Raw genomic sequence first — 26,789 nt, forward strand, 5'->3', positions numbered from 1 at the left:
CCCAACCTGGCTTCTTCTCCAACCAAATCTCCCACAAGTCCCACAGGCATCCACTGTCCCTTTGGGCCCCTGCCCCCTAGCTCCTCAGGGCTGACCCTGCCACCCCCCACTCCCAAAATAAAGTTCCAGCTTTTATTCTATGCGAGGCTGGAGGTCAAAAGACAATACTTTCTTAAAGAATATCATTTAATACATTTCAGACATCGTCCATACAAAGTTAGCGTTACTTAAAAAAAATTAGGACCGTAATATAAACTGGTAAAAAAAAAAAAAAAAAGGCCTGATTGACCTTGGGCAACCCCTGGACACAGGTCCTTGGGGTGGCCCTGCCCTCGCCTGGGCAGGAGTGAGGCAGAGGATGGCGGGCTGGCTGGTGTCAGTCCAGCCCCAGGAGACAGAACACTGACTTGGAGGAAGGGACTGGGCTGGGAGGGGCTGGGGGGCCTGGGTGCGGGGCGGGTTCGGCCTGTTTGCTGAGAACAGCGGAGGCTCTCGGATTCCCAGTCTAGCTGTGTCTCTTTGCTCCTTCTCTGCCCCAGACCACTGCCAAGCCCTGTCCCAGAAGGTTTGGACCCGGAGCGTTATGGGCAGGCTCACCAGGCAGGGCGTGGATTCACAAGGCAGAGATGGGAGGTGAAACAGGAAGGGGCCGTGGCCAGGCAGGGCTGGGAAGCTGGTGGGAGCCCCAGCCAGGTCCCCAGGAAGGGCAGGCTCACAGCAACGGGGAGGGGGAACGTACCAGCAGAGCCAGAGGTGGAGACGGGCAGCAGCCCAGGACCTTGGGAAGAAAGGAGCCCACCCCCCAGGAAGTGGTCCTGACAGCAGGGGAGCAGGGTGACGTCAGGGCCTGGGCCCTGAGCTGCAGAGAAACACATGTTCGGAGTGTCGCCCAGCCCGGACCTGGGGAAGGGGGGCCTCAGTCCCCCAAGGAGCTGCCCTTGATGACCATCTCCTACAGACTCAGCCTCTCCCGGGGGCAGAGCTCCTGGGAGCAGGGCCAGCCCCACAGGGTCTCTGGAGCGGGGGTGGGCGCTGTGCAGGCAGGCAGCCTGGCCCGGGCACAGTCCCCGTGTCCTCAGCGCTGCGTGGGAGCAGCCGCGCCGGCCCCGCCAGGCAGGTGGTCAGTGCAGCACCTGGTCCAGCTCGTACTTCTCGCAGAAGTGGCTCGTGAAGGGGAAGCAGGTGAGGTACTCGATCCAGGGCCAGTGGATGGGGTAGACATAGAGCCAGATGACCAGCGAGGCGAAGAGGCCGGCGAAGACCAGCAGCGACACGAGGATGAGGGCGCGCTTGCGGTACTTGTCACTCGTGCCAAAAGTGATGTAAGGCAGGAAGGCGAAGGCCAGCAGCAGGCCGCTGAGGAAGCCAAAGATGTGGGCAATGTTGTCGATCCAGGGCAGGAGGCCGCAGATGAACAGGAAGAGCACGATGGCCGACAGGTTCAGGAAGGCCTTCCAGGGCCGCTCCAGCAGCTGCCAGCTCTGGAAGAGCTCCACGAAGAGGCAGGCCAGGAGGCCGAACTGCGACCCTGCTGGGCCCACCTGGGGTGGGTGGATGCGGAGGGGACAGGGTCACTTCCAGGTGCCAGGTGGGAGCCTGTGGGGAGCCCCAGGACCTGGGTCATCCTCTCCGTGAGCCCCTCCCAGGGTGGGGACCCCAAACCTAACAGCCAGGGGGCAGGAGAGGTGCAGCTGGAGCTGCTGGAACAAAGCTGGAGTCGTTCCATCCACCCTTTCTGCAACACTGAGCACCTACTACGCGCACGCCCAGTGCAATAAGCAGGACAGACTGCTCGAGGCAGCGCACATGGGGAGGGACGGACACTGAACAAGCCCACAGCGTGAGGCTGAACTGATCAAAAAACTGCCATTTCTTTGGGTCAAGAACGGTTGCATGAGGGCAACTTCATATAGCCCAACTCATAGCTGTGGGACACACTGGCAGGCGGTGGTCATGGTCAAGGAGAGAAATGAGGGCTTCCCTGGTGGCGCAGTGGTTGAGAGTCCGCCTGCCGATGCAGGGGACACGGGTTCATGCCCCGGTCCGGAAAGATCCCACATGCCGTTGAGCAGCTGGGCCCGAGCCATGGCCACTGAGCCTGCGCGTCCGGAGCCTATGCTCCGCAACGGGAGAGGCCACAACAGTGAGAGGCCCATGTACCGCAAAAAAAAAAAAAAAAAAGGAGAGAAATGAAGCAGAGAAGAGGCAGAGTGAGGGAGGGGGTCCAGAAGGTCTTTCTGGAGGTGACCTGTACACGTGACCCAGGGGCATCACTGCTCCCTCGCGCCTCGGAATGGACTAAGGAATTGGCCGGGAAGCCCCCAGCTTAGCTGTCCATCCGCTGTTGAGCCTGACATGGCAGGGGCTGTGCGTCCCTCAGGCCAAGCCAGGCGGGAGGCGTGGAAGCAGTAGAGCTAGCCCTCCCTGCCGCATCCTGAGTCCCTACCTCCGCACGGTAGGGGAGGAAGATGGCACTGGCGAGGTTGCCGGTGATGCCACTGAGAATGAAGATGACGGCGATGCGGTGCCAGCCGGCCAGCTTCTCCAGGTCCCGTAGGATGGTCATTTGGAAGATCACAGACACGAGGCAGTGCACCACGCTGGGCAGGGACACACCGGGCATCAGCCCCCTGCCCCGTCTGCCAGTCAGCTACTTCGGGAGCAGCGGGGTCTGGCAGGTTGTGCCGGCTGCGCCCTGGCCCAGGGGCCCCTCCTCCGGGAGTCCAGGTGGGTGGGCACCACAGGGGTCTGAGGGGCGGGCAGCGAGGCACCTCTTACCCAGCGTGGAGGAACAGAGACAGCCAGAGCCTGTAGAACTGATCTGGGACCTCAGGGTTGAGGAAGGGCAGCAGCCCACACACCTTGTCCAAGCAGTGCACCTGGGGGTGAGAGCACGGCAGTCAGTGCCTAGGATCCGGCTGGGTCCGAGGCCCTGATGGAGGGGGCAGGACCAGATACCCGCTGCAGGAGAGCATGCGGGCTGCTGCACCTGGCTGCTCGTGCCCAGGGCCCCTCCAGACCCCACCTCACCTGGGAGCAGAGTGTGGCCTCTTCATGGAAATAGCCGTGCATGAACTCACAGTATTCCCGAGTGGTGATCTCACAGCTGGGGGACAGGGAGGCAAGGCGAACATCAGGGGCCTGAGTCCTGCCCGCCCCCGCCTCGTGCCCAGTGCCCGGCCGCAGCAGGCATCACTGGCAGGACATGGTGCCCCTCCGCAGGAACCTGCCCACACCACAGACGGCCCCCGAGTGGGGAGGGAGGATGCCAGCTGGGTGGTGGGTGACAGAGGGGGAGCACAGGGCTCCGGGCAGCGGGCCCAGGCCGGCTCACCTGCCCTTGGTGCCGATGCAGCAGGGGCGGCCCCGGATCTGGCAGTCCATGTGCGGGAAGCCCGAGCGGTTACTCCTGGCCTGGTCCGTGCAGATCTGTCAGGAGGGGCACAGACAGCAGCTGGGGCTGTGCAGCGGCACACAGGCCTTCCCCACCCTTCCCAGACCACTGTCCTCCTTGGACACTCACCGGCCACTTGGTGATGTCATCGGGCCAGATGTGGGCACCACTGGAGGCCGGCTCCTCGCAGGTTCTGGAAGCAGAGGTCGGAGGGGGCAAAATGAGGGGCCACGGCATCCCCAGCCTGCCACCCCCACTGGCCAACATCCTCATGGGTGGCACAGACCACATGATACTCAGCCCCATGTCCTCAGCTCTGCTGTGGGTCTCCCAGGACTGTACCTGGGGTCCTGGTTGCACACGGCCCCCGATGTCCGCTTTTGGCCCAGCGCAGACTTGTCCATGGGGGGCCCCGTATCATCCTGCCACTTGACAAAAGTGGCCAAAGTCTCCTGGAGGATGGAGGCAGGCTGGTCATGGCTAGAACAAGGTCACCACCATCAGAGTGGGCAAGGGCCCCTCCAGGGCAGGGGCTCTTGCCCTGCTGTCCAGGGCTCAGGCTCATCTCCCAGACCCCCACCCCCACTGACACTCCCAAGACCCAGCTTTCACTGCTCTGGGGCTGGGGAGGTTGGCACCCTCCCTGTGCTGAGCTGCGTGCAGGGGTGTGTGATGCCAGGGAGGGCAGAGGAAGGACAGAGGCAACGTAGACACTGCCCTTGAAGGGCCCCTCCCCCAGGCTGGGGCAAGTGGAAATGGTGCAGGGGACCAGGGTGGGGCTCGCAGGGGTTGGAGGGCCTCTGCCCCCACCGAGCAGTCCTGCTGCAGCGTCTGGATGCAGCCCGAGTGGTCATTCTGGACACAGCAGCCCGAGTCCCGCTCCAGGTCTCGCTCCCGCAGCACTAGCTGCTCGATCTGTTGGTCCTTCCGGATGCAGGGCGAGAACTTGGCTCCTAAGTGGATCAAGTCAATCTGGGGGCGGAGGGCGGGAGGGAGTGAGCTCGGGTCCAGACCTGGCTGCTCTGTTGAGAGTCTCACCCTAGGGGCCCCTGATGAGGGGGCTTCCAGGCAAGCCAACCCCCTTCCTGCCCAGCTGGGGGTGGCAGAGGCCAGAGGCTCCCTGCTGAGATGCTGTCCCTGCCTGGGCCCCTTACCGAGCTGGGGCCAATCCAGAAGTTCTCCTGCTGGATGTACTTCATGCTCTCATACACACCTCTGTTCCTGAGTACCTGGTGCAGAGGTGGAAGGATCGGGGGGTCAGGGGTTTCTCTGTCCCAGGGAAGGGCCTCCAGGGAAGGGGCTGAGAAGCAAAGCAGTGGTGAGCCCAGAGCACCCTCCTGCTTGGGCCAGGTTGTTGCCGTGGGAAGGACTGGGTGGCCCAAGATGCTGGCGCCTCTTGAGGGAGGCTAGGATCCCCAGGGCGGAGCCCCCCTTCCCTAGCCCCACTCACCAGCTGGGTGGTGACGTGCTGGGCGAAGCCCACAGGCGCGATGCCGTACGTGCAAATCACCAGCAGTGTGATGATGATGTGGACGAAGGTCAGCCAGTAGGTGAAGTAGGGCCTGCGGGCAGAGGCCTCGGGTCAGCGGAGCCAAACTCACATCCCGACCCTCAGCCCTGCGGCACCCAGCCGCCAACAGCTCGCACCTGCTCCCTACCCTCCACTACTCCAACTCATCCTTCTCCACAGCAACTCTTAAAATGCACCTCCATGCGTCTCTCCCAGCTTAAATCCTTTCTATGGCTTCTCGCTGCCCTGGGGATGAAGTCTAACATGGCTCCTTCCCCACTGGTTGCAAGGCCTTGCTACGTCTGCCCACCTCCCTGGCCTCCTTCCTCTCCTTCTCCTGCAGTTCCTGGAACAAACCCCAATCCCTGCAGCCCCAGGGCCTTTGCACATGATGCTTCCTTTGCCTGGGATGCTCTTGCCATCTCTCTTCACCCAGCTAACTGCTGCTCCTCCTGACTACACTCCTCCCCACCAGCTGCTCACTCCCACTCTCTGTCCTCCTTCTCCAGGACACTCACCACACCTGCTATCACTTAATTTTTTTTAACTTAGGGTCCAATGTCTATCAGGTTGCTGCTCATTGTACATTTTTTGAGAATGGCCTCTTCCCAATCCTCTGGCTTCCCCCAGGGTCTCTGTGCAGGCCTCTTCACAGTCCCTTCACTTGTGGTCACAGCTTCTAACTGCCCCTCTGACCTACCCCGCCCGCCCTGCTCTGCTGTTCCAGGGCCTGTGTGGCGGTGCTCAGTGAACACTTGTTCCTGGGCTACCGTCTGGGAGCCCAGCAGAGGAAGCAGCCCTGGAAAGCGGGGAGGGTGAAGAGGCAGCAACACCCGACAACCCTTCCCAGGTGACATGCATGCTTGTAGGGTGACCCTAGGGACTGTCCCTGCTCCCGACCCACAGGAGGTGCTCACCAAAGGCTCGATGAACAATAAGGGGAGCTTCGGGAGGGGCCCCAGGGGAACCTGGAAGCTCCCAGGCCCTCCTGGATGGCTCTCAGCCCTTCTCCCCTGGGCCTACGCCTGAGAGTGGCTCTCCAGAGCGGTGACCACCCACCACTGTCACGGAGTGGGTGGGGCCCCAGGCTGGCGTGGCTCACCGGTGGCTGTCGAAGCTCTCCAGCTGGCGCTGCACAGTGCTGCTGATGCTGCGGCGGTAGCTGCGGTTCAGCCAGTTGCCCACAACGCCCAGGCCGTAGTGCCGCTTCTTCCGGTCGAAGGCAAAGTGCTTCACCTTGGATGCGATACGCTTGCCACGTTTGGCCGTGGGCACCGGGGCTCGGTCAGACTCCTTCCTGGTGAGGACGGTGGTCTCAGCCTCGTGTCCTCCCCTCCCACATCCCATGAGGGGGGTCAGGAGGGACCTGTGGTCTAGGGAAGCCCCCTGGGAGGGTCGTTGGGCTCTTTCTCCACGGTGCCGCCTCCCTCCACCTGGAGGACTGCCCAGAACTCACGGAGGGATCTGCACCTCTTCGGGGTAGACCGGGGAGGCCGAGCGTGGGATGCCCCGGAAGTAGCTGGCAGAGAGTGGAGGCGACTCAAACACATCATCAGGCACGGAGCTCATTTCTTCCTGGAGTGGGTGTGGAGTCGGGGACACAAAAAGAGACAGTGTGAGGAGTCACTGTCTCCAGCACTGCCCCCAGTAGCTCAATTAAAGGGCAGGACAAAGCCAGACAGGTTCTTTGGAAGGGAGGTAGAAGGCAGGTGTCTGTGGGCCCTGATGGTGACTTTCCCGGCTGGCACCCTTCCTCACCTCAGGTCCTTGCCCTGCCGACAGAAAGACGGAGGCCCAGGAGCTCCGAGAGGCGCACCCCCATCCCACCGACGGGCCTTTGGACATCTCAGGGGCTCCCAGCAGAGCATGACTGAGGCCGGGTGACGTCTCCTGGCTCCCACCCACCCCGGCCCCCCGACCCCGAGGGCCCACACACCCCATGCTTGCCTTACTAAAAAATGAGGAGTAGAACGTCTCTGCTCCATCGACCACATCCTCCTCCAGGAAGCTGGGGTAGGCAAAGCTGCGCTTGACCACCCGGCACCGCTGTCCTGTGGCATCCAGTACCGAGCGCCCCTGTGCCAGACAGAAGCATGGGCATCAATCCCAGGTCAGGTACCCCTGCCCCTGACACCAAAGGAGTCTGTCAAGCCCATCTGTCTGGGGATGTGCGACCCTGTCCAGAGCATGAGCATCTGCGAGAGAGGCCAGGACTGGGCTCCGGCTCCTGCGTAGCCTGATTGCAGCAATCTCTACATGGTTGGCTCTTAACTTCTCCCTGGTGACCTCCGGCCCTCTGGCTTGGGCACCTAACACCCTACCACTCATCCTGCGCCCTTATTCCCATGGGCTTCTTGGCATGGCACACCAGGCCCCTGCTGACCTTTTGATCCCATCTCCTGCCATTCCTCTTGTAACCACCCTTCACTAAAACCACCTGCTACTCCCTCCTACCTCCAGGCCTTTGCATAGGCTGTTCCCTCTGCTGACAATGCTGTTCCCTTCCTGGCAAACCTTTCCTTGTATTTCTCAAGTGCCTTCCCTGACACCAGCCCCTCCTCTGGGTGGGCCCCAGCACTTATCACACTGAATGGTGACACCTGCCCTCACCCGAGCTGAGAGCTCCTCTAGGGCAGTGACACTGGCTCAACTCACTCTGTAGCCCGTGCCCAGCACATAAGGGGGTTCAGTAAACACAGGTCAGTGAGTGGTGCCTGCACGTTTCACTTCCTACTTTCCACCTTATATGTCAGTGCAGAAACCAGCTGTCCACACTAGGGACAACTAGAAGTGGAGTGGGACCAATAGAAGGATGTGGGTCTGGCTGCTTGAGCTGCCACCGCCCCACCCCCCACCCCGCCCAGGGATCCCGGAGCAACCACTACCCTTGGCACAGAGGAAGATGCCTGGGGAGAGAGATGCTCTGGGGAGAGAGATGCTCTGAGGAGAGAGATGCCTGGGGAGAGAGATGCCTGGGGAGAGAGATGGCTCTGGGGAGAGAGATGCCTGGGGAGAGAGATGCTCTGAGGAGAGAGATGCCTAGGGAGAGAGATGCTCTGAGGAGAGAGATGCCTGGGGAGAGAGATGCTCTGAGGAGAGAGATGCCTGGGGAGAGAGATGCTCTGAGGAGAGAGATGCCTGGGGAGAGAGATGCTCTGGGGAGAGAGATGCTCTGGGGAGAGAGATGCTCTGGGGAGAGAGATGCCTGGGGAGAGAGATGCTCTGGGGAGAGAGATGCCTGGGGAGAGAGATGCTCTGGGGAGAGAGATGCCTGGGGAGAGAGATGCCTGGGGAGAGAGATGCTCTGGGGAGAGAGTTGCTCTGGGGAGAGAGATGCTCTGGGGAGAGAGATGCTCTGGGGAGAGAGATGCTCTGGGGAGAGAGAGGGAGCAGGCTGGTCAGAGGTGTCTTTACCTTGAGTAAGGCCGCGGCAGCTTGAAAGCTCATGTGGGCCACAGAGATCCTCTTGCGGTAGGGCAGGTGGGAATAGCCGGAGCGGACGCTGGTGAAGGAGCTGAGGGACAGGACCCCAGGAGTCAGGGGTGGGTGCGGGGCGTGGGGCCGGTCCACCTCGTCCGGGTGGCGGAACGCCCGTCCTCGGGCCAGGGGATCCACAATCTGGACGGGAAGGAGGTGGTGAGCAGAGTCAACTGGGCCCTGGGCCAAGTCAACTGCCGCCCCGCACCCCCAGCTGGAGACCACCTTGGGCATCTTGCGGGGTCTTGGAGACTCGGTGCCCTGGAAGGAGGGCACCTCCTGGCTGGTGAGCTCCAGGTCCCTCTGGCACGAGGCCTTGAGCCGGCCGTAGCGGACGCTGCAGTGGTGCCGGCTCCTGCGCTGCCAGTGCTGCTGCTTCAGCTCCCAGTCACCGCTGACCCCAAACCACTGGGCTGCGCCCCTGCGGGAGCACATGGGATGGGGAGCAGGTGGGTGTGACACGGGAGCAACCGCAATGAGAGAAAGGCCATGTGTGCAAAGAGGTGACGGGGCACGTGTGTGTGTGCAGGGGAGGTGACGGGGCACGTGTGTGTGTGCAGGGGAGGTGACGGGGCACGTGTGTGTGTGCAGGGGAGGTGACAGGGCACGTGTGTGTGTGTATGCAGTGGGAGGGGCAGATCAGCTTCCCCTTGACCCCTGGTTCGGTGCCCAGGAACCAGATAGGCAGAGGGGGAATCAAGTCAAGAGCCTGAGGGCTGAGCTGGGAAGGCCCCAGGAGCTGCTCTGAAGGGCAGTGGTCCACCCCCAGCTCCTTGACTCCCCTCAGCCTCCTCACTGTGGCTTCCTACCAGGCACAGAGCAGCCTGGGCCGCAGTTTCCCCGCCTGGAACATGGGCTGCCTGCCCGTGCCTCCCAGGAAGGGCCCAAGACCCAGGTCCCAAGAGTTGACTGGCCGAGGGTGGGGTGGGGAGGAGGTGGGGATGCAGCGGGCGTGCTCACTTGCGGATGCTCTGGGACAGGGAGGCCTGTCGGCGGAAGCCGGGGCGCTTCTCCGAGCCGCCCTCCTGCCATCGTACCCTTGGCTCCTGGAGGCTGATGCTCTTCAGAAAGGCTGGGTTCCTGGGCCTCTGTGGACAGCAGGCAGAAGCATGGGCTGTGACTGCATGCAGTCCAGATCCCAGGCTGGCTCTGCTCTGGCTCCCAATGTGAAAACCCAGACAGAACAAACCTCGACCCCGGTCTACCCCAAGCTGCTTTCATTCCGAAGGTCAAGTCGCCATTTTCTAGTGTCTTCGGCGATCCCAGCACATGCTTCCCTAGCTCCCTATCCAGCGCTCCTGCCTTAGACCTTAGCCGTGGCTAAGCCTTGGCCTCGCCTGGCTTTACATGTTTGAAAGAGCCCTTGGCATGAGTGGGCGGCATGAGACAGCCTCCCCGGTGGCCCAGGCTGTGCGGGGAGCCCACGCTCTTCGCAGCTAGTTCTCAATGAGCTCTTTATGGAGCGCTGGTCCGGACTGCTGGTAACGTTGATTCATCCCCATCCCCCCGCAGGAGCCGGGAGCTGGGATCAAGCTGCTGGTGCTGCAGGCGTGTTGTGCCCCTTCCCCCAAGTCACAGACAGCCCACCGCCCACAGAAGGGCCAGGGCTCGGGCAAGGGAATGGAAACAGCCAATTCCCAGGCGGAACTGGCAAGCGTTTCTTATGTTCCCTGGCCACCGTGAGATGGAGACTGAGTTCAGGGCCCACCCCCTGTGAAGTCTGGGGCCAGGAAGGACGGGGTGCAGCCTACAGCAGGGCCACAGGGCAGCTGTGGCTCCAGAAGGCCCTCCTCCGGGAAGTGAAACTGCCCGAAAGGTGTCATGGGGGCACAGCGGTGGCTGGTGGCAGGGCGCCGAGCGCCCAGCTGCTCCCTTACCTGGGGCAGCATGCTGGCCTGCTCGCTGGGGGCCGGGGCCTCGGGCGGAGGGATGGTGATGGATAGGTTGGGTGGCTTCCGGCTCTGCAGGCGGCTACTGGACACCGAGGAGACACTCTCGCCATTCTTGTCAGCGGAGGCCATGGTGGGTGAGGGATGGGGCAGCTGGAATGGAAGCAGGGAGGGAGCACAGGTGTGTCAAGAGGCAGCAGGACAGGAGGGGACACGGGGACAGTCCAGGGTGTCAGGGTGGTACCTGGGCAGGCAGCCCAGACTGAGAACAACCTGTAGAAAGTTGGCTCAAACCTAACTCTAGGCACTAAACCATGAAGCAGAGACCGACTCTGGGCTGGGTGGGGTATGGTGAGAAGGTGTATTTTCATTCTTCATTTGCATTCCAGGGCAGCAGGGGTCTGGGAGGTCCCCAGCTTACCACCTCGTTCCACTTCCAGTCTCTCTGCTTCAGGCAAGGACCTCACCCAGAAAGGAACGTTGAGGGCCAGGGATGCAGAGCTGCCGTGATCTTGGCCACCTCATCAGCCTGGCCAGAGCAGGCCAGGGGGCCAGAGCAGGCCAGGGGGCCAGAGTCAGCTTCCTTGGACAAAGAACCCTGCCTTCGTCCTGGGGGCAGGGCTTGGGGGAGGACAAGGGGAAAGGCTCCAGGCAACCCACAGACAAGGGGCCCACAGCTGTGCAGGGAGCAGGTGGTTCTCAGAGGAGAGATCCCTGGGCTTTGAGCAAGGAAGTAGCAGCTCAGCCTAATCCCCAGGTAGATGAGAAAGCCACCGTACTGGTCCCTGTCCCCCAGGGTTGGCAGGTTCCTCTTTCAAAGGTTAAGTGAAACTGCCACCTGTCTGGTACTTTTTTCTTTTCACAAAGGAAGAATATTATATCTTAATGATAAAGATGATATATGAACCTTGCAAAAAAAAAAAAAAGACTCAGAAGACTGTAAAGCAGAAAAGTGAACTCCCGGCCCATCTGTCACCCCACGTTCCAGGACAGAGCTTGGTGCGCACACCACTCCAGGTGCCTCTCTGCACTTGGAAAAGGACACGTGTACTTAACATTTTACATGCACTCCTACCTTTTTTTCTATAGCATGGACATCCTTCCCTGTCAATGCAGACAGTTAGCTTTACCTGATCTTTCTTGATGACTGGGAAGGTTTCACTGAGTGGAATGTACCAAGATTTACTTAATTCCAGACTGATGGTTGTTTACATTCACGTCCAGTGTTAACGGACACCCTTGCCTATACCGTGTGTACTTGTCCCAGTATTATCGCAAGACGAACTTCTAGAAGTGGCGTTGCTGGATTGAAGAGTAATTGCATCTTGAATTTCAACGGATCTTGCCAAATGGCCCAGCCAGGAGGAAGTAGTAGTTTACCTCCACCTGGGGCTTTTCCATAGCGATCGATGGTGCCACTGACACCCACACCCGCTTTGACCCACCAGAACTAACACCTCCACCTCATCTATTCTCTCCGTTTCATCTCTCACTCTGCCTGTGACCTTTTTCTTGCTAAAATCCTTCGCTATTTCCTCTCCCCACGTCCCAAGGCTGCTAGGGCAGGTTTGATTTCTTCTCCCCTCACACAAGGTCAGGGACCTCACATCCATCTGCCGACTCAGGGGAGAGTCACACAGGAGCCCTCCAGCCATGGGACGGGCGGCCGAGGTGCGGGACGGCAGGGCAACGCAGCAGCCACCTCTGTTCCGAGTCTGTCTGCTCCCCACTCCCTGTCCAGCTCCTAGAAGAGCCACCGTTGCCTCTCATCTGAAGGACCACAGCCTCCAGACTCCTCTACCTGCTGCCCCCCGAGCTCCCACCCCGGGACCATTTTCCACACGGCGGCAGAATCCACCTTTGAAATGTGCAAATCATACCATGTCACTCCCTGCTCAACGCTAGGCCAGGATCTCCAGCTCTCACTTAAAGCAAAGTCCAAACTTCTCACTGGGGCCTCTGGACCCCTTGTGGCTTTGTCTCCTCCTTGCTCCTTCCCCACCCCATCAGGCCACCCTGGGCCCCTCACCGCCCCGCACCTGCCAAGCCTCTGTGAGGAGGTGCTGAGGGGTTGTGGTCAAAAGCACAGACTGGAGCCGGGTGGCCTGGGCTTGACCTGCACTTGACCATGGGTCACCCAAGTTCTCACCTTACAAGGGAGGAATAACCCACTCCGCCAGAGAGGTGTCCTGGGCATCAAACAATTGCACGCATGACACACACTCAGGCAGCATGGCCACAGAAACTTGTTCAGGAATGTTCACAGCGGCATGTTCATTGTGGCCCAAAGGTGGAAACAACCCAAATGCTCACCGACATACAAATGGACGGGGGGAGGGATAAATTAGGAGGTTGGGATTAACATACACACACCACTATACATAAAATAATCAACAAGGACCTCCTGTATAGCACAGGGAACTCTATTCAATATTCTGTAATAACCTATATAGGAAAAGAATCTTAAAAAGAAGAGATAAATGTACACGTATAAATGAATCATTTTCCTGTACACCTGACACTAACACACTGTAAATCAACTATAATATAAAATAAAGATTTTTTTTTAAAAGTGTACTATAATCTGTGGGAAAAAAACATACAAATGGATAAAGAAAATGTTCTAAAACCACACACTGGACTATTACTCAGCCACGAACAGGAATGCTACGCTGAGACAGGCTACAATATGGATGAACCTGGGGGACGTTATGCTAGGTGAAAGAAGCCAGACACAAAGAGACCACTTACTCCAGGGGTCCAAATACAAGTCCAGAAGAGGCAAATCTATAGAGACAGAAGGATGAGTCGTGGCTTAGGGCTGGGGAGGGCGCTGGAGGATGACAGCTAAGGGGCGTGGGTTTCACTCTGAGATGATGAAAATGCTCTACAGTTGACAGTGGTGATGGTTACATACACCTGTGAATATACTAAAAACCACTCAACTGTACACTTTAAATGGATGTGTTTTATGTGAATTACATAAATTAAATGTGAACTATATCTCAGTAAAGCTGGTTAAAAAAAAGTCTCCAGGGCATCCCTGGTAGCGCAGTGGGTGGGGGTCCGCCTGCTGGTGCAGGGGACACGGGTTCGTGCTCCAGTCTGGGAGGATCCCACGTGCCACGGAGCGGCTGGGCCCGTGAGCCATGGCCGCTGGGCCTGTGCGTCCGGAGCCTGTGCTCCGCAACGGGAGAGGCCACAGCAGTGAGAGGCCCGTGTGCCTAAAAAAACAAAAAAAAGTCTCCAGCAGGTGCTCCATAAATGTTGGGCCTCTGCCCCTACTGGTCCCTTCCTCCCCAGATAAGATCATCACACAGCAGAGCAGGTAGCTCCTTTTCATCATTCTGGTCCCAGCTTGAGCGCCACCTCCTCCAAGGAGCCCTCCCTGGCTGCCTGAGGCAGCTCCCCCTCTACCCGACGTGTCTCTCCATCACTTCACCCTGCTCACCTCCCTCTCTGCCCTCTTTCTTATTCGCAGCTGCATCTCCACTGCCAGAAGTGTGCTGGTCCACATGTAGCATTAGTAAGTATTTGTTGAAAATCAGATAAACAAGCAAGCAAAGCAGCTGGTACCTGGGGTCCAGCCCACTCGCTACCCAGCTTCCTACCCTCAGGGTTTGGGTTGAGCTCACACCTTCCTGGGTCTTGTTGCAAAGGACTTTAGAGCATGTTCTAGTCCTTTCCTCACTCTGCACAGATGCTCTGGGGTGAAGCCTCAGCTCTGCGGAGAGGTGGATGGATGCAGAGACAGAAGGAAAGATGGACAGATGGCTCCAGGTCAAGCAGGGCAGCTCCCTTGGTGCTCACAGCCTATAAGGAAGGGAGGGCAGGCTCAAGGGTGCATGTCAGGACTACTGAACCTTTTAATTTTCTTGATCTCAGTCTCCTCATCTATAAAATGGGAATAATTCCACCAGCTTCATAGGTGAGGGATTAAGAGATATATTCTCCTCCTCCTCCCCCTGGAGTAAAGGCCCTTGTGGTGATGAGCTGGATGCTTCAGAGTGCCTGGAGGCCAGCAGCCTCTGGGCATTTACCTAATAAAACCACCTGAAGACCTGGGCTCTGGGCTGGGAACCATAATCAAGATGGTCCCTACTTTCTTTTCCTGTTTCTACAGAACTTTACTAGAAGCATTTAACTTTAAAAAACGCAGGCATTATTGGCTATCTTCTGATTAAGAGCTGTTTTCAGTTAAAATAAGCCAGATATTCAAGGCAGTGTTCAAATGATTCGGAAGTGTTTTGCTGTTGTTTTGGTTCTTTAAATTAATATTTTTTTAAGGTAAAATCCACACAACATAAAAGTAAGGATTAAAAAGTGAACAACTTGTGGACTTCCCTCATGGTCCAGGGGTTAAGAGACTGTGCTTCCACGGCAGGGGGCACGGGTTCTATCCCTAGGCGGGGAACTAAGATGCCACATATGCAGCTTGGTGCAAAAAAAGGGAACAACTCCAGGGCAAGCCTTTGTTTTTGAGAAGTCCCACATAGGGGACATTGCCATGTAGCAGAGCACGCGGCAGGCCCGGCTTGATAGAACCCCGAGGGCCGTCGGGGGCAGGACAGGGTCAGGGCCCCAGGTGGGCCAGGCCTTGCTCGGCCCTTCGCGTGCATTATCCCACTGTCCTCAGAACACCCTTCGAGGCAGACATTATCATCGCTTCCATTTTGTGGATAAGAATGGAGGCTCAGAGGGGTTGAGTAACTTGCCCAAGCTCACACAGCCAGGAAGGGGAGCAGCTGGGACTCAAACTGCTCTGGCTATAGGGCCTGAAGTCTCCTCGGGAAACAGGCGCCCCCTCTCCTTAAAGCTGGGGTACACTCCGGGCTGGACAGCCTCCTCTCAGGGCGACAGAGTAGAGAGTCCAGCCTGGAGGGAAACTTGGTCGAGCATCTCAGCACTTTGCAAACTGTGTTTCTCAGAGGGCTGGGGTTACCCAGAGGTGCCCAAGGGGCTGCCATGGGGTGAACTGGAGGCCGGGGGAGGGTCTGGGCTCCCCTCTGATTCCATGGGGCAGCACCCCTCTGGCTTTACATATTAGAGAGGGGTCTTTCACTTGGTTGCTGAAATCGTCCAACTACAGGTGAGAGGAACTCTAGGTGTGGAGTGGGTGCCAGAGAGGGATCTGAGGCTGAGCTGGAGGCCCAGGACGCTCCCTGCTTAAGGCCTGAGCAAGACTTGGACATCACCCTTCTACCCCTAAGTGCAGGGAGTTCTGACCCTGCATCCCAGGGCAGACAGGCCAGGATGATGAGGCCACTCGGAGATCACAGACAGACGGGACGTGGTGCTGGCCTGGCTGGCGCCTCGGACGCCACTCTGCACCACTCTGGGGACAGCTCCAAGACAACAGCCTCACCTGGGACGCCTGCACAGAAAGTTCTCCAGCTTGGCCTCCTCTGGGACCAGGGTATAGTGAGAGGGCACCAGGCGGGCACTGCCCTTGGAAACTGGCACCAAGGAGGGAGGGATGCAGTGGAGGAAGGCTGGTGGTAAGCGTGAGGCTGCCAGGTTTGAGCTTGGGTAAGGTCACAAGCAGGTAGGATCCTTCTGGAACTCACAGCTGATTACATCTCCCCATAGTCAACACCAGCGCCCTTCAAAACCTGCCCCACACCCCCCTGGACACACCACGTCCCCCGCAGCTCCCCAAGCTCCTACTTCCTCTCATCTGAGGCCCTGCACCTGGCCCACCAGGCTCCACCCCATCTGGCTGGCCAACACCTACCAGCTGCTTTAAGGAGGGTAAAGTGTCATCTCCTCCAGGAAGCCTGTCACGTTACCACCAGCCAAAATCAACCACTTTCTCATAGCATCCTACAGAGATTTGCTTACATGTAGGTATCTCCCACCCACCCCTGCGCAGCACAGGGTCCACAACCCAGTTAGCCCCGTTAATGGCTAACTGGATGGAAGGCGGGGGAGAGGGTGGGCGCACGCACGGCTGCAGATGGTCAGTCTGCACTGACCCTGAACAGAAACTGTCTTCCACAGTCCTGCAGCCAGCCCAGGAAGTGGCTCATTCTGGAAGGCTCTACCGAGTGCTGCTTGCCCCACCCCTGCTCTGTGACCACTGCCCGGCCAAGGATGGAGGATGCTGTCCCAGGATGAGTCCCCAGAGGACCTCCTGTTTCCCCCTTTCTCCAGCACAGCCCAGATTCCCCAACTACCCCTCCCATCCCAAGGCCGTACCACCCCTGGCTGGGACCCCTAGCCCAGGACTTGCTGTGCTGCTGGCAACTGTCCCAATCTTCTGACAGGAAGAAGAGCAGACTCAATCCAAGGCCAAAGGACTGGGGAGACCGGACCAACCCCAGGGAAATCCCAGGGGTCCCAAAGAGAAGTGGCGCGGCTCTGGAGAGCAGAGGCAGGGCTGGGGCACATTCTCCCGGGGAGCCATTTAACCATCTTCATAGGGTGGTGCTGAGAGCCCTGGCCTGTAAGCAGCTTGACCGGCACAGCCTCAGTTTCCTTCTCTGTTAAGCGAAGGGATTGGACAAGGTGATGGCCCAGCTTTGACACACGTGAGGCCCACACATTTGGCATAAAAACACCACTTTGGGGACTTCCCTGGTGGTCCAGTGGTTAAGCCTCCACACTTCCATTGCAGGGGGGAAGAGTTCCATCCCTGGTTGGAGAACTAAGATCCCGCATGCTGCAGGGCGCGGCCGAAAAACAAAAACACAAAAACACACCACTTTGCCCCAGCCGCTCTCCACCGCAGATGGGAGGGCCTGCTCCTGAGACCCTGTGCCCCCAACTTGTGCAGAGATGGTAGGCAGGTGCACCAGAAGCCCAGCCCCTGCCTCGGGGCTCAGGGAGGGAGGGGGAGGGGGCGGCAGGTGTTCGGGGCAGATGCAGGGGTCGTCGGACCCACTCTGGGCACCTGCGTAACCCAAGTCCAGGGCGTGGAGCAGCCCAGATGGCAGAGACCAGACAGAAAAAGTGCTGGAACACTGGGAGCACCCGCCCCGCCCAACCCTTACCTCCCGCGCCCTGAAAGTGCTTGCTCACTGCAGAGGAAGCTGTGACATCCTGGGACCAGGCTTCCTCCTGGCCCAGTCACATCCGCTGCTCTCTGAGACCCCCAGGCTTGCGGCAGTGCCCAGACCGTGAGCGGGGGGCGGGGGGAGGTTTGAAGGCCTGGCCCACCCGGCTGGGCCACTGTCACTTGCCCGCAACAATTTTGGCTTCGGTGGGGCCTTCCCCAGAAAAGAGCCTTCAGCCCCAGGATACCTAGGAGATCCCAAAGGGCCCTGGGTAGAGAGAGGGGGTCCAGCATGGGGTAGCAGGGGTGCATATCCAAAGAAGCAGTGCAGTACAGAGTTCACATCGCCCAGAGGCACCCATGGGTTGACCAACCCAGGGTCTGAACCACCACTAGGCCCACACCCAGTAGCATAACCCCTTTAGCAGCAGCCAGGATCAGGCACATATGGCAGAAACACAGACTCAGAAACTACAAGCTGGTGCCGCCGGGGAAGCCGGTTTCCCCACAAAGGGTGGAGCTGGGCACAGCCAGCTGAGCCCGGTCCTGGCAGCCACAGCCAGGGTGAGCTGGGCCTGCCCGGTGGGTCCCCCGCCAGAGCACTACCAGGGCACATGCAGGCAGGGTGTCCCCTCCCCAGGCTGCATGGGCCCACCGTCCCCTCCCCACCTGCCCCCACGTGTGCTTCCACTGTCCTGAGGAGTCTGGCTCTGGCGCCCGCCTTCCCTCTCCACCTGCCCGCCACGGACACACTAGCAGGTTTCTGAAGGCTCCCTTGGTCTTGCTAACGGTGGATGCATTCTCCATACCCCCGGCTGGGAGGACCTCATGAGCCGGAAGCAGGCGACTGACATGAGGACTCAGCCTGGAGGACTCAGCCTGCGTGTGGTCAGAAATGGGGACAGAGAGAAGGGAGGGGCCCTTGGAGGAGGGGCGAGCAGCCCCGCTTTCTGAACCACGAGACATGGTCAGGAAGTTTACGGGACCCCCACGGGGAGGGCCTCAGGCTCCCTGAACAGAGGAAGGGAAGAAACCACCACCTGGCCAGAAGTTCATCCCAGCTGGCGGTGGGCAGGAGGTCTGCAGGGAAGGGAGGCAGCCAGGGCCGCTGGGACCTGCCTGTCCCCTGCTGAATCACAGGATGTCGGGGTGAGGGCGGGGGGCAAGGAAGTGGCCTCTCTCCCCGACTTCCCTGTCACAGAAACTGAAACCCGATGTTTCCCTCCCCACAGCCCTTCTGGGAACTGGGTCATTTTTAGAAAGCAGCAAGGAGGAAGCTGGCCCTCGCCCAGGGTGCAATCCCCAGTGAAACCCCTGGTTCTGCCGATCTCGGAGCCACTCCGGCTGCCACAGGCCCGACAGGAGCAGTTTATGTAAAGACTGCAACCTCGCCCGGGCTCCCTACCCACTGGCCCGCACGGCCGGTGACTCACCCCGGACGCCTCCCTGCCCTGGCAAGAGCCAGTGGGGACAGGAGCTCTGGGCAGGAGGAAGCAAAGGCGGCCAGCTGGGAGTCACACGGGATTAGGAAGACAAAAGATGGACACACCAAGAGGGAGGGAAGCAAAGTGTCCCGGTTGGAGGCTGAAGACCCAATCATCAGAGCTAGAGAAGGCGGGGGGGGGGGGGGGGGGAGGGGACGCCGATCTATCTCCAGAAGCCAGCAGGAGCCGTCCCTGTGGCCCCCCTCCCTCCTGGCAAGCAGCCACTTCCCTAGAGGTGCCAGTCGGCAGACACACTTCACAGGCGGCCCCAGCGCACGCTCACCCTTCAGCCCAGCTGCCCCCGATGGAGAGGAAAAATGAAACCACCTGTGGGTTTGTGCTCCGGCCACAGGGAGAGGCCCCACTCACAGAGGGCCCCAGCCTGGGGAGGCCCCGATTTCTCCTCCACCTTTAACGGCTTTGCTCAAACTCTAGAAGATAAAGAACCTGGGGACAGGACAGGTTCAGGGACCCGGTGACCTTCCCCATCAGACCCCAGGCTCTGGGCTCTCCGTGACCCAGTCAGAGTGGCTTGGGCATCACGGCTGACCACAGACACGGGAAGTGGGCGCTGGGCACATGCTCTTGGTGGCAGCCTGGAACCCAGTGCCCGCCAAGGGCGTGTGGGTGCGAGGACGGGTTGCCATGTTCCCAACCCCACTCGGTCCCGCCCGGAGGCTTTCTCAGGACCACATGCCAGCGGGGCTGGCAGAGATGTGAATACCCCCATCTTCTGTGGGGACCCCAATTCCAGAAAGCCAGCTGGGAGTGCCCGAGCCCCATGTCCCCACGTCCTAAGGTGTGGCAGCTGCTGGCAACACACAGGGACAGGCATTACTGGAAGTGGAAGTGCCACCAGACCTCCCCAACTGACCACAATGCTGGGCCCTGCCCACCGTGGTGCCCTCCCAGAGGCCCCTCTGGGAATCTCTGGACTCCAGAAGCTGCTGATGGAAGCAGATCAGGGGAGAGCAGTTGAGCAGAGACCTTCCAGACCCCAGGCAGTAGCCGCTTCCAGAGCCTGGGGGCCGACGGCAGCTTAAGGACAACAGCGGGAAGGGTGCAGAGTGGCCGGGTCCTAGGATGCTCCACCCAGCAGCCTGGCCTCCTTTGGGAAGGTGGCCTGTTCTGTCCCAACCCTGCTGTTCCCTGAGCATTGCTGTGAAGGAGAGGAGTCAGAAGTGGCCCCTAGGGGGTCCAGAAGGCTCTGGTCCTTCCAGGCCAGACACCAGGGCACAGCAGGGATCCTGGAGAGGGACCAGGAACCTCTGGGCACCACGCTGTCCCAGGTTTGATGTGAACCAGGCTTTGCTCCAAACACCCGTGAGGATTTGCCTCTCTTGGGATCTTGAGGTCGTGGGAGTTGGGTTTCCACTGGACCTTGGAACAGGCAGAGGCTTAGCACATGCTCAGTGGTGGGGGAGAATGGGGTGCAGCATGGGTGGGGGAGCAGGAGAGGCCCACTTCACTCCTGCTGGGGCTCCCACACCCTGAGGTGTGACCAGGCTGTTTCCAGACACGACTAACCTCGGCACACAGAGCAGGCCTCTGCCTCGTGCTTGCGAGGGTGGAGTCCACCCAACTTCCACCCACTCCTCGTGGCCTGACTCCAGACAATGAAAACACTGTCCAACTGGGGGACACAGGGTCAGAGTCCCAGCCCTAACCACTGTGTGATCTTGGGCAAGCCACTTAGCATCTCTGAGCCTTAGTATGTTTATGCATAAGATGCTAAGGAGCCTCCCGGGGGTCTAAAATCTAGGTGGCTTTGTCACCATTAGCTAGGGGTCGCCCTGGGAGCACAGGCAGCTGAGGGACAAAGTCTGACCATATCTCACAGAGAGGTAAGCACCTCACCCAACGTCACTCAGCCGGAAGTCAGGCCCTGGGCTGCCCTGGGTCCCTCACCTCAACACACTCAGGACACGGCGCTGGGTGCCCCTCACTTCTAGAGGCCCAGGTCCGCTGTCAGCAGGGAGGGAACATGCCAAGCAAACACTTTTCAGCTTGTAAACAGTCATTAAGGAGCTAATAAACCAGACTTCCCAGAATCCTGCCCTGGGGCTTGCTCCTTCCCTGGAAGAGGCTGGCTCCAGCCCCAAAGGCTGCTGCGAGGGCTTCGGGGCACATGGACATGGGCCATCCAGGCCACTCAGACCAGGGGAGCTCTCCACACACATCACCAACCCCATCCCCCCATCTTGCTTTGGAGCTGTATGGGTTCTCTTGTTGAGAAATGAGGGCTGGGGAGCTGGAGACAGGGCTTAAACCCTGGCTTGGCCACCTACCCGCTGGGAGAGTGGGCAAGTATCACTTCTGAGCCTCAGTTTCCTCTGCTGCAAAATGACATGATGCAGCCCCCATCCCCAGGGATGACACGAGATCATGAGTGCACAGTGCCTGGGACACAACTGGTGGCTGGTAACTGGTAGCTTCTATTATTCCCAGCTGACCTCTGCCACCATCGCTCACTTGGTTTCTACATCTGAGCCAAGAGTTCCAGAGGCGACAGATCTCTGTTTGACAGGTGGGGAGACTGAGGCTCAAAGAGGTGAAGTCACCTGCCCAAGGTTACATAGTTATGTGGTGGGGCTGTGGCCTCCTGCCACCTTGGAACTGGTCAAGCAAAGTGGCAAAAGAACGGGCAGGGAGGTGGTGACTCAGGTGCTGCGAGTTTTAGGTGCACAGGCCTTTGACTCATGAATCCCTCCCAGCCCGCCAAGCAGAAATGACATCACCTAAGGCTTGATGGCACTTCCCAGCTTATCTAAGGGCTTTCACAAACATTCCCTCACCCATGTCCTTATCTCACGATTATCATCGGCTGATAAAGCCATGAGCTTAACAGCCAGGGCTCAGGCCAGACTGCAGTTCCAAGTCCTGCCTCTGCCCGGTCCCACGGCAGCTCTCCCACCTTCTCTTCCAGGCCTTTGGGGCCCACACTAGAGGCATGACCTGGGGAGAGCCACCAGGAGAGGGAAAAGGTGCTTCTTGCTGGCAGCCGGGCAGGACCACCTGAGGACCCTCTCGCCACAAGCTCCGGGGCCACACGTGGGAGGCAGAGGAAACCAAGCTTACCCCGCTCCCAGCTCCAAGGAGCTCGGCCAGAGGGAGCAAGGGCTGAAGGACACGGCCTCAATGACCAACCCCCTCCACCATCATGACGCACAGGCTGGAGGGCGGGGGCCAGCAGTTCACAGCCTGATCCTCCACTCCCAGATGGAAAGCCACCCACTGTTCCCATGGCCTCCATGGTGCTGAGGTTCCCCTGCCCCCCAGACACAGCCACTTCCGCAGGATAACAGCAGTGCTGCCATTCTGCACCATGTTCTCACCTCATCCCCCCAGCAGCCCATAAGATGGGGTAAGACCTCTGGCATCACCATGACTCTGTGCCAAGGGCACACAGACACGTGCCTGTTACTGTGACAGCTCCCTCACTGCACTCCTAGTGCAGCCGGGCACCCGCCCAGGCTTTACATGAATCACCACTGGAATCCTCACAGCAACCCTCCCAAGCAGACTACTGTGAGCCCACTGGGGAAACTGAGGCACGGACTACTTAAGTGACCCCCCCTCTGACCACACTCTCATAGCCCAGGTGCCTGCCAGCCTTTGGGCCTGGCTTCTTGGCTCCCCAAGCTGGGAATCACCCCCTCCCACTGCTACCCCTCACCCTCCAGACCAGCGTCCCTGATGGCCCACCTCATCTGCCCTGCCCATTTAGCTCCAACCCCTTTCCTAGAGGGGCTTGGAATGTGCCTTCCTGTAGCTTTGAAACCTCAAGTCTTGCATCTGGATAAACTTACTGCATGAGGGAATGTGGACACAGTGGCTGTCTGTACTTCCCTGAAGTTGAGAAGAAACTGTTTCCTTTATGCCAGTCCTGAGAGCTGCCCTTGCCTGGCAGCCTCCCTGCCGGGGTCACCACGTGCTAGGTCAGCCCGCACTGACGTCCCTGCCACTCCTCCCCCCGCCTGGCCCAGCCGGATGGGAAACTGGGAGCAGAGGCATGAGCTCACTCTGGAAATCCCCACAGTGGCCAGGGCAAAACTGAGGCCTGCTCCAAAGTGGGTGTCTCAGAGACCCAAGGGGAACTGCAACCTGGAGAGTACATCTCCCCTGATGCTGCACCAGGTGGCAGGCAGGGGGCCGGAGCCACCCCAACCCCACAACCGCTCATCGCGACCCAAAGGGAAGCGCCAGGTGGCTCATCCAAGTCACATGCACAAACATACACCCCTGACTCCCTGCTCTCATCTGGGGTCTCGCCCGGGGACAAGTGTACACAGCAAATCAACAGGAACCCTGTGAAGAGCTCTGGCCACAGTGAAAACACCACCACTGACCCAGAGCTGGGCTCGGACCCCAGTGGCTCCCACAGTGCATTTCTGGTGTGATGTATTCCTCCTCTTCGAGGGCCAGGAGTCCCCTCCTAGGCAATGAGCGTGTGCCTGTGTGCATATGTGCGTGTGTGTTACACCAGGTATGGCTGCAGCTCAGAAATGAGCAAATCAGGTAGGAGTCACCTGGTACTCTTTTGCTGGCAGGTGGCAGAAGGTTCTAGGGCTGGGCCTGGGAACAGACAGCCCAGGTTCAATGTCAGGCCCTGACAATTACTTCCTGAACAGCTTTGTCCAAGTCTGAATGCTGCTTTGTGCCTTGAGAGGCACACAACAGATGGGGGTCACTATTATGGGTTTGTTTCTTTGTTTTTCAGCTGAACAGATGAAAGTCTCACTCCAGCCTTTTAAATTTAAAAGGCCTGGGCTTCCCTGGTGGCGCAGTGGTTGAGAATCTGCCTGCCAATGCAGGGGGCACGGGTTCGAGCCCTGGTCTGGGAAGATCCCACATGCCACGGAGCAACTGGGCCCGTGAGCCACAACTACTGAGCCTGCGCGTCTGGAGCCTGTGCTCCGCAACAGGAGAGGCCGCGACAGTGAGAGGCCCGCGCACCATGATGAAGAGTGGCCCCCACTTGCCACAACTAGAGAAAGTCCTTGCACAGAAACGAAGACCCAACACAGCCAAAAATAAAAATAAATAAATTTAAAAAAATAAATAAATAAATAAAATAAATTTAAAAGGCCAAAAGAAGCCCCCTAAAGCAAAAGTCAAACCAGAAACTGCCACCTGCCCTCTGACCCCACCAGGGTTCCCAGGTCAGGAGGCCAGGGTCCAGAAGTGAACAGGATGGTGGGGGGAGGGAGGGATGGATATTGTCAGGAAGTGGGAAGGGAGGGCAGTGAGGTGGCCTGGGCTCCTGGGCATGAATGGTTGCTTCATCCCATCCTGCCCCTCTGTGACAGCCCCCTGCCCCAATGCCCTGAAAAGCGGGAGCATACTCCTTGAGTCCAACCCAAATAATTCAAAGTCATGCCTACCGGGGGAACCCCAGGCCTGTGGCTCTGCTGTCCTCCATCTCTCACTGGTGCTCAGCTAACACCACGAGCAGGGGGCGCATCACTCCACCAGCAGCTGGGCCCACCCTGGGCCTCTTGTCTCACCCAGGGTTCCCACAGCCACGGTGGAACTTTCTACTGCAGGAGGGAAGCAGACTGGGGAGCCGCAAGGAATTAGGCGCCCTGTTAATCCTCGGATGTTATTTTCCTGGTGTAAGTGACTGAGGAGTTAGGTGTGGGTTCAGAAGGGAAAATTACAGCTGGTCACGTGGCGTCAGGCGTCCAGGCCCACCTAGCAGTCCAGCGTTGGGAAAATCTATGAGAACAGAGCTCGCGCCCCGCCCCCCCATAGGGGTATTTGACCTCCAGGGTGGCCCTGGCTCACCCTGCGTGGGAGGTGCCCTAGGGGTGAAACACTCCAGGACAGAGCTGTGAGAGGGCCCCTGTTCCCAGCGCCTCCCCCGGAGCACCCAGAACTGCTTCCTGCAGGGCTCATGGTTTAAGCAGGGAAGAGGCAGGCTTGTGGCACCAAGGGAGGCCTGCTGCTAGGGCATAACTGCCCTCACACCTCCTTACTGCTTATCTCATTTAGGCTTATTCCAAGTTCCTCCTCTAACCCCTGGGGAAACTAAGGCAGGGAGGGGCAGTCAATGAGAAGTAACTTGGTGGACGGGGTACTGCGCCAGGGTTGCTCAACCTCGGCACAGCACTACTGACACTCTGGGCTGAGTAATTCTTTGTGGTGGGAGCTTCCCCGTGCACTGCAGGATGTTTAGCAGCATCCCTGGCCTCTACACCCTAGACCCCCGCCCCGGAGTTGTGACAACCAAAATGTCTCCAGACACTCTGCCAAATGTCCCCTGGCAGGTAAAAATCACCTACTGCTGAGGACCACTGCTTTAAAAGAAGCTTCACTTTCCACTCTGTGCTCTGCTTTACCTACAGCAAGTGACAGTAACATAACACAGACTCTGGCCTCATTATGCCACCCACACAGGGTCCTAAATCTATAGCCATTGGGAAAAAGAAGCCAGTCCACGTGTGGGGTCAAACCCGCAAGCCCTCCCCTCCTTAGACACTCCCTCTCAGGGGCTCCAATTCTAGGCCTTCCCCCTTGGCCTTTCACCCAGTTAGGCTGAGACCTGGGCTCCCCTCTGCCCTGGGGTGGTGGGTTTATACTCTAGGGACATACTCCTCTCTAACCCAACACAGTGCCCTGGGGGAACGGAGAAGGGGCAGCCTTTCCAAGCCCCTCTGTCCAGAAGTCAGGAGTCCTGGGTCCAATTTCTGAGCTCTGGTCCAGCCTGGCTGTGAGCCCACCCTCCCGCACCTGTTTCCACCTCTGCTAGACTGAATGGACAAACTCCGCCCCGACCGCGGCAGCTCACCCAGGAGAAAGGGGAAGGGAGGGGAAGGTATGAATTCCAGGCGCTTCTGGGAGGAAGGCGGGACTGGGCGGTCCTGCCCTGGGGCTGTCCCCTCTCTTCCTCCCGGGACTTTAAACTTCTGCCCAATCAGCATGCCCCCACCTCTGGTGACCCGTGGCCCAGGGACCCCTTAGGCGTCTTGTCCGAGCTGAGTCCGAGGGGCCGGCAGACCCGGTCCAGCGGCCCCGTTCGAGTCGAGCCCCGACCTCTGGCCTCGGGCTCGGCCCACGTGGGGCCCGAGTGCTCCGCAGCGCCGGCCCCTTCGCCGGCCGCGCACCGCCGCCCCAGGGCATGCTCGGGCGCGACCCCACGGCCCCTCCGGGGCCCGGAGCCCGGCTGCCGCGAACCCGGCCCCGCCCGTCGCCCCGCGCTCACCTCCCTGCGGCCCCAAGTTCCCGGGACTCAGCTCCTAGCGGCGCCGGCCAGAGCCTGGGCGGTGGCTCCTGGAGGCGGGGCCCCAGCGCTCCGCCTCTTCCCTACCTGCGCGCGGGCGGGGGGGCGGGGCCTGGCGCCGGGGGGCGGGGCCCGCGGGGCCACGCTCGGTCCCAGACGCAAGGGTCTTGCTCTGCTGCTCCCGGCTCGCGCTGCCCTTCCGCGGTCGGCCTAGTGGTGTCCCCGCCTGGGCAGAGCCCTATTTTCCGCCGGAGCTGGTCTCTTCCGGGCGCCGTCCTCTCCTCCCCCGACAAAGCGTATAATCTAGGTCTGAAGTGCTATCATCAGGTCAACCCCCAAGAAAAACCACTCCAATAAATAACAGCCACCTTCCATACCCCTCCCTCCAGAGTCTTCATCCTTAGGCCAATCGGGCCTGTTCCCTGGAAACTTTTAGCCCTCATCCTTTCCCTGAAACACGTTTGGAGGGTCTCACCTACAAGTCCTGCTGCAGCTCCCGCCTCCGGGACGCCTTCTCTGATCTCCGCCACTGCCCTCGCTTCTCCTATACAGCGAACGTGCCCTCCTCCGCATCCTCCCGAGGCGGAGGCTCCTTCCGAAGCTGAGACCAGATCTTGCTCAACTTCCCCCGCCCCCACCCGCCCTCGGCACTAAATCCAGAGCTGGCGCAGATGACAAAAAGGTGCCTAGGCTTTGCTACTAGGAGAAGCCCCACTGAGTGCCTGTGTGGGCGGCGGGGACTCTGGAGGAGTTACAGGAGTCTCCTTTAGGGCAGACCCGGTAAAAACCCGCGATGCCTCTGTCCCCACGACACAGACC

The 26,789-nt window shown here is 59.4% G+C and overlaps 1 protein-coding gene across 6 annotated transcripts; it reads right to left on the reverse strand.

Moving 5' to 3' along the window:
• On the reverse strand, positions 1–26,534 carry RHBDF2 (rhomboid 5 homolog 2). Of its 6 annotated transcripts, XM_081220131.1 has the most exons (19): positions 25,953–26,032; positions 13,908–14,083; positions 10,259–10,423; positions 9,342–9,469; positions 8,607–8,802; positions 8,319–8,522; positions 6,852–6,980; positions 6,361–6,479; positions 6,007–6,201; positions 4,845–4,956; positions 4,549–4,623; positions 4,205–4,366; positions 3,737–3,846; positions 3,524–3,587; positions 3,335–3,429; positions 3,031–3,106; positions 2,779–2,879; positions 2,447–2,600; positions 1–1,541 (listed from the first exon to the last, which is right to left on the reverse strand). In XM_081220131.1, the coding sequence occupies exons 3-19, from the start codon at positions 10,400–10,402 to the stop codon at positions 1,122–1,124; spliced, it is 2,484 nt and encodes an 827-aa protein (XP_081076257.1). In that variant the 5' UTR covers positions 10,403–10,423; positions 13,908–14,083; positions 25,953–26,032; the 3' UTR covers positions 1–1,121. The 6 variants fall into 6 exon arrangements, with proteins under 6 accessions (XP_081076257.1, XP_081076256.1, XP_081076255.1 ...); XM_081220130.1 differs by lacking the exons at positions 13,908–14,083; positions 25,953–26,032 and adding an exon at positions 26,446–26,534; XM_081220129.1 differs by lacking the exon at positions 13,908–14,083 and having other exon boundaries at positions 25,953–26,021.
• Positions 26,535–26,789: the final 255 nt, after the last annotated feature.

The sequence above is a fragment of the Mesoplodon bidens genome (assembly GCF_964165515.1).
Source record: "Mesoplodon bidens genome assembly, chromosome: 19".
In the NCBI taxonomy this organism is placed as follows: Eukaryota; Metazoa; Chordata; class Mammalia; order Artiodactyla; family Ziphiidae; genus Mesoplodon; species Mesoplodon bidens.